The sequence below is a fragment of the Bidens hawaiensis genome, unplaced genomic scaffold (assembly GCF_021521415.1).
Source record: "Bidens hawaiensis isolate Kalapana, Puna unplaced genomic scaffold, B.hawaiensis_p1.1 tig00032778_1, whole genome shotgun sequence".
Taxonomy (NCBI): Eukaryota; Viridiplantae; Streptophyta; class Magnoliopsida; order Asterales; family Asteraceae; genus Bidens; species Bidens hawaiensis.
In genome coordinates, this window is record NW_027495596.1 from 144402 (window position 1) to 151834 (window position 7433).

The 7433-nt window shown below is 35.1% G+C and overlaps 1 protein-coding gene across 1 annotated transcript; it reads left to right on the top strand.

Annotated features, from left to right (window-relative positions):
* Positions 1-231: 231 nt before the first annotated feature.
* LOC143584044 (protein RER1B-like) lies at positions 232-3528 on the top strand. Its single transcript, XM_077066199.1, has 4 exons — positions 232-387; positions 1690-2056; positions 2995-3175; positions 3276-3528. Exons 2-4 carry the CDS (start codon positions 1710-1712, stop codon positions 3330-3332), a joined length of 585 nt encoding a protein of 194 aa, XP_076922314.1. The 5' UTR covers positions 232-387; positions 1690-1709; the 3' UTR covers positions 3333-3528.
* The last annotated feature ends 3905 nt before the right edge of the window (positions 3529-7433 follow it).

Consider the following 7433-nt stretch of genomic DNA (forward strand, 5'->3'; position numbering starts at 1 on the left):
AAATTTACACTTAAGTTGTACTTGAATTAACTCAAAAGAAATGGTATACTTTCCATTTGGCTTATAAGAATCCATGCCAACAAAACTGGTGAAAGTCAATTGTAAGTCTATAATATTTATAGAAACACAAGTAAAAGTTAAAAATATCATTAGTAAAATTTAAGACTAATTAAAATTTTGTAAACTAAACTAGAAAGACCTTTACCTTTGACCTTTAAGTCGTTAAAGCATATTCCTTTTTTTATGACGTCACCGCCCGGCCGATACGACTTATGTAACTGCGATAAATCGGCGATTCCGTATATCTCTAGGCAAACTTAACACACGCAGATCCCATTTTCTCATCCACCGACTTCTCCTCCGGCCACTCTTTTACCGGCATCGGAGGTACTTTCTCCTTCTATTTATAATTTATCCTGCTTTTAATTTCAATAACTCGCTTTCTTTAACTCGGTTCGTCTACAAACCCTAACTTTTTTGTGCATTTTGTCACATCTGCTTGTGATTAGAGGCTACGGTTTCTAATAATCGATTGAACTGTTTAGATCTGATTATTAGAAGTTTAATTCGTGTTTTGGATCTGTTAATTGTTGTTAGAATTTGTAAGAGTGTATACATATATGCAATGTTGTGTAAGAGATTTGGATTTGAAGTCTAGTAAAGGATTGTTTGCGGTAAGTACTGCAAAATGTTCATCGTCTTGTTATGTAGATACAGGATGATAGTTTAACTGCATTTTGAGACCTAGGGCTGTTCACGAGCCGAGCTTGAAGTTAAACGAGGTAGCTCGGCTAGGCTTGAGCTCGAGCTTGAAGTTAAACGGGCCTAAGATCGAACTAACGAGCCGAGCTTGGGTCGAGCTCGGCTCGGTTACTAAAATGAGCCAGCTCGGTTCAGGTCGTTTCAAATCAGGTTTTTTAGCCAGTTTTGTTCGAGTTTTTACCGAGCGAGTTTTTTGAACAATCCTAATTTTGATTGTTACAGTTTGTTGTAGCTTTAGGATTACAACTAGAGTGAAGCCTAGGAAATTATTCTAAGAAGCAAAATCATCAATAGAGGTTCAAAATCTACATGTAGTGTAATTATTATTACTTGACTTGTATTTTTATTATAGTTTACAAAAATGCCACCACGTTAATATTTTTGTTCAATTTGTATTGTTTGTACATTATCTTGCCCCATAATATCTATTCTTGTTATTATTGTTATTATTTTGATTGTGATTATTATATATCTAAACCAAAAAATAAAAGGCATAAAGATATAACCGATGAAAAAGTGACAGGCTTGACAGGGGCGTAAAATAAAATAAATAATTTATGTATTTGATTAAAAAGTGTAATACTATATTAACTTAAAACCATGTAACCCAAACATGAGCTGTTTGTAACCTATTTATATAAATGATCAAACAGATTGTAATCATGTTGACAAATGACAAATTATGAAGATATTAATCATATTATGATCAAGTTGTAGAAGAGTTAAACGTGTTCTCACTTGTCAGATTAAATTTATATATCATATGATTTTTGTGTTCTAAATATAAATGTGTGAAAAATTTAGTTTAGTATAGTCAAAATATAAGATATTTGTTAAACTTGATAAATAGATAAATTTAAAAACATAGTACTTTTACAGGTTTGATTCATTCGATTGATAATTTGATATTGTATTTGGGATCTGTAGGGTTCTGAGGCTAAGTTTCCATGGAGGGTGTTGGAGGTGGTAATAGTGCGTCAGCTGCTACTATGGATCAATGGAGGCAGTTTTCAATGCGGTTTCAGTTTTACTTGGATAAAACTACTCCACATGCAGTTTACAGATGGATTGCCACTGCAGTCTTACTGGTTCTCTATGCAGTGAGGGTTTATTATGTGCAAGGGTTCTACATTATCACGTATGGTTTGGGAATCTACATACTGAACTTGTTGATTGGGTTTCTGTCACCACTGGTTGACCCTGAACTGGACCCTTCAGATGGTCCCCTGCTGCCTACAAAGGGGTCAGATGAGTTCAAGCCTTTTATTAGACGACTGCCTGAGTTCAAGTTCTGGTAATGGTTTCTCTGCTGTTATTGATTTTCACCTTTTCTTGTGGTGGTTGATTCTTGTTGGCTTGATGTGGTTCTGTACCTCCTTTCATTGGTTCTTAGTAGGCTTCTGAATGAACCGAACATTCAGCAAACAGTTTGGTGGAAAGTTAACATTAACAGAGTCTTTTTGTTAACTTGCTTAAACAAATGAACATGTTCACGTGTCCTGTTTGTTCATTTATGTTTTAAACATTCATCTCTTTGTGTTCTCTCATTTACCTCGTTTCATTCGTTTATGTTCGCTCGTTTTTTTAAGTTTGTTTATATATTCATTGAAAACTTTTATGCCTTTTACAATCTAGTCTGGTTTTATGAAATTAAAATATCACTCATTACAATTCATTCTAGTTTTATTAATTTTAGGCCCAACAAATTGATGTTCACTTCTACTTTTGTTTGGCGTTTGTTTAGTCATGTTCGTTTATTTATTTCTTTTACGTTCATGAACAGTTCATTTATACTATGATCAAACGAACGAAACAGGATGTTCATTTTCTTAACAAACGAACACAAACAAGAAAACTAGTTCATTTTGATTGTTCGTGCTCGATCGTTTGTTCGGTCAAAGTTAAATGAGCAAACATGAACGTGTCCCATTGCCGCTCGATTCTTATTCTTCATGGATTATGAATATATTTGAAACTGTGACCTACTGTTGCTGCATAATGTTTGAAGGGTTGAAAGTTATATTCCTGCATATTCTTGCTCCAAGATTTAGTCAAGAAAGCCTATATTTTTTAACTGATGGTATAATAGGTGGTCATAGTTACTCATTTTGTTGCTACTACTTGCTACACATTTTAAAATTTACTCTTGTATCATCATTGCATATTAAGTTATATTTATTTTTCTATTTTTAAAAGATGCATTGTTACCTTCATCTGCTGTTACGCTTTCAGGTACGCCATCACGAAAGCTTTCATCATATCATTTCTGATGACTTTCTTCTCCATGTTTGATGTCCCTGTGTTTTGGCCGATACTACTTTGTTACTGGTTTGTGCTATTTACCCTCACAATGAAACGCCAAATCATGCACATGATCAAATACAAATACGTCCCTTTCAATATCGGAAAGCAGGTAATTACAACACTTTTATCATTTTCTTTTAAATCTTCCGAAAAAAAAACACATTTTGACCCGTGCAATTCTTTTTATTTATAATTGTTTTTGGTGACAGAAATATGGTGGTAAGAAATCTTCAGCCGGGAGCAGCAGTGGGTCACGTGCAGATTGAAGCGGGTTAACGGGCTGTCGTTAATCTTTTGAAGAAACAAGAAAAAATATAATGAATTCAGAACGTTTGAAATATTTGAAAACGGTAATAGGTGTAGATTATAATATAATAGCTCAATTGATGTACAAACGTGACGGTGAACGTGTGTTACTACTCCATTTACCCATTTATTTTGGCTTGCGTTTCATACTAAACATTGTGCTATATCATCCATCAATTTGCTTTGCTGGGAATACTAGCTTACAATAGTTGACGGGAAATTTCAAATTCGATTAGGTGCATGATTTCGCATAGCGATCTTTGATTCATTCACGTAAAATTGTTTGGTGACATGTTGATATTTAAAAGCAATATGGTCGTTACTTTTCTTTCGAAACAGTACCACTGTACCAGGCTACCATCTGAACTTATATAGTCGTTACTTTTCCTTTAATCCTCGCTTGATTTGATTCTTTTCCTTGCCATTCTTTATCATTCCATGCTAAGTTGCTGCTCTTACATGGCTACCTGCCTAACTGATTATGGTTAGTAATAGTTCCATAAACGATTCTCCCACCCAGCCAAACGAATACACACAACACGAAAGGAGCACGCAAGATAAGAATTACCCTTAGCTACAAATGAACCATTAACACACACTAAAATGAAACACCTACAACGCACACAGAACACACTCTTCACCCCACTCATTTGTAGCGAAGAGCCCACGAAACCCAAATACACCAAGAAGCGAAGCCTTGCCTCAATTATGAACCCAAAAATTGTGTCAAGCTGGATCCAACCCCACATACAAATAAATATTTCCTGCATTTCCTTCATGAGCCCATAGTTACCATGATGATCCCGTCGCATACTCTTGATTTCCTTGTGCATTATTGGGAAAGTTCTTCCACTTGTTCAAATAATCTGTATAATTCTAGCCATTGAATTAGCATCCTTAACATTCCTTGAAATGTAGTTCTATAAATCTGTCCTTGTCTCTAAAGGTTTGTGTCCCAGGCTCCTAGTTGCGAGTGCGTATTTTAGTTCAATATTGGTCATTACTCATGAACATCAGTCCTGTTTGCTACTATAACCGCCTTTTTTATTATATATTTTCTCATACGCCCTCATCTTTCCTTTGTAAAATTCTTTTTTCTTCCTTTTCCTCGTTATTCCACCACGAACTAAATAGTACATAGACACCATATAACACCAGGCCATGGCTAACACCCTGTATAGACTCACTTGCTCAAAATAAGACCCGAATTAAAACAACACAAAGACCAGACCAACACAAACACCCATCGACCACTAACAAGACGATTTTTTTTTTCAAAATGGAGTATATTTTAAAAAAAAGGAAAATGGGGGAAGTAAAAAAAAAAGGCAAATGGTGTATCATCTGCTGCCAGCAGAGGATTAGGAAGAACTAGTTTGAAAATGGAGTAGGATCCGCCATTGGCAAGTGAGGATCAATCATTGTTGAGAGCTAATCCTTCGCTGCCAATGGCGGATTAAGAGGAACAAGTTTCAAACCCCGTTTTTGTTCCTTTTTCTTCCATTAACTTCAAAGCCCCACCTAACTAAATTTTTTTTTTTTACCTGTTGTCTTCAAATTACGGGTGTCGGGTCAAACTTCTAGGCGAAGTTTTTACCGTTGGTAATTTCGGGTGTCGGGTCAAAGATGACATGTTGGCCCGTCTTAGAATACTAATAAATGAGGTGATCTCCGGATTGGATTCGGATAAATTACTTTTCGGGTTTTTTTGACCAAAAGGGAAAATATATCGAGGCGTTACTTTCGGCTAACAAAAGGGTAAATAAAGATGGAAAAAATACGGGGGTTTTGTGTTTTTTACACGTGTCGAGTTCCGAGCTTCAGCACGCGATGTTGGTCCAACGTATGTCTGAGCAGGCAGCGTTAAATAGCCTTACAAAAGTGTCGTATTTGAGGCATGAACTTAAAAATGGTTTAAATGGGATTAAGTTTATTGAGGATTTATTAGATTCACTCAAGTTGTGTGAAGAACAAAGGTGTAATTTGCGTAAAACGGAAGAAAACAGAACAAGAAACGGGGTTTGAAACTTGTTCCTCTTAATCCGCCATTGGCGGCGAAGGAATAACTCTCAATGATTGATCCTCTCCTGCCAATGGCGGATCCTACTCCATTTTCAAACCCTAATCCTCTGCTGGCAGCCCCCACATTTTCCTTTTTTTAAATATACTCCATTTAAAAAAAAATTCCTAGCAAGACCTGACTATTCAGACCCAACCCTTTTATCTCACTCACCACAACCACACACACCAACACGAACACATACACAGATACAAAGAAGTAAATTAAGTCGACCCTTGAACCACACACACTAACACAGACCCAGATCAGACAAACCACACATTATTCTGGACCTGTTCAAAACAGGCACAAGCAACCGACCCAAGACACAGAAACCTCACAGCCCGAACTTTATTCTTACTCAAGCCCAACTGAAAAATCAATACGCATTGTTCTATTCCGCCCAAGTCTCTAATCGAGCACTCCCGTTAAGTTGAAGTACTTCCATTTCTCCCAAGTTGTGTGTTGTGTTGATAAGTTTCGCTCTATGGACCGCCCACACATAAGTCTTCTATTTTAGGGGGTGTTTGGCCTAGCTTTTTTAATCAAGGTTATAGCCTTTTTTTTCTTTTTCTTTTTTTTTTTACAAAATAAGCTTAACTTGGTGTTTTGTTTAGCTATTTAAGCTTATGCTTATTAGCTTATATAAGCTCATTTTAAGAAGTTTATTTGAAGATGGTTTTTTAGCTTATTTGTTTAAGGGTGTAAATTACTCATTTGTCCTCAAATGGTGGTGGATTAGTAATTATTACTCTAACAAATTAAAGAATGTTGGACTTAACAACTTATTAAGACACATAATTAACTTGTAGAATATAAGCTAATCCAAACACTTAAAAATAGCTTATCAAATAATATAAAAAAAGCTATAAGCTAATTTTATATATAAGCATAACCTTAAAAATAAAAGCTAGGCCAAACACCCCCTTAATGTCATTAACTATATTAGTCCATGCCCGTGTAGACAAAGATGGTATGCAATAGTTCATAAAAAAGTTACTATTTTTTTAGAGACTTTTCTTGACAGACATCCTACTCGGGTGAAACTCTCAAACAAGGGATGTGATGTTCTTTTCACAATGTCTTTTTTGTTTGAGAGACATTGAAACCGTGCGTCACGTTTTCTCCTTCTGTCACGCGGCTTTAAAGGCATGGACATTGTTTATTGCTTGGTTACAACTATCGGGGCCGGACACCATGTAGCCTATAGAATTCTTTTATTGGCTTGATCGGTGCCCACTTATCAAAGAAGAAGAAACACGTTATAGAATGAATCATATTTATTACTTGGCGGACCATTTAGAAGGCTAGAAATAAAGTTATTTTTGAAGCCCAATAACTTGAAAATGTGGCATATTTTTGACATCAACTTAAATTTTTAATTATTTTGGATCGCCACTTGAAACAAAAAAAGTGAAATTTTCTTGGACCGAACCGAGTGCCTCAAAACCCAATTCTTTTCATGTTATTTTATTTTTTTTATGTATGGATAGTTTTTTCTAACCATCATCTTTTAATATATTTACTTTGTCGTAAGAAAAAGTAATTTCAAAATTAAAAAGAAATATTGAATGATATTATGGGTGTGTTTGGGATTGCATATTTAAGTGAAAAATGACTTTTTGCTAAAAGAACTTATAAACCTATGATTTTTTTAAAAGAAGTCTTTAGGAAAAATGTTTGGATTAGCTATATGTTGGGGAAAACCAAAATGACTAAAAATGACACTCTTTTTTTAAAATGAATGTAATGAGTTTTGAGAGTAGTCGAATTACTAAGGATAATGAAGACCTATGTTCTATTCGACTTATAGTCGAATTACTAAGAAGCACATGTACGTCCTGTCAGACCCTCCCACTTTGAGTATATTATGAGTGTCAACAACATAATTTAAAAACTTAGCACTTAGCATGTAAAACCATGAAATGGAAAACGACACACGATAACATATATGTGAATTGTATTGAAAATGAAATAAGTAGTGAAGTTTGAATATGCTACA

Bases quoted from the DNA above. Each gene is read 5' to 3' on its own strand.
- LOC143584044 (XM_077066199.1), top strand. From the start codon at position 1,710: ATGGAGGGTGTTGGAGGTGGTAATAGTGCGTCAGCTGCTACTATGGAT. The intron at 2,057-2,994 runs GTAATGGTTTCT...TTACGCTTTCAG, and splicing joins CTGCCTGAGTTCAAGTTCTG to GTACGCCATCACGAAAGCTT. The intron at 3,176-3,275 runs GTAATTACAACA...TTTTGGTGACAG, and splicing joins CTTTCAATATCGGAAAGCAG to AAATATGGTGGTAAGAAATC.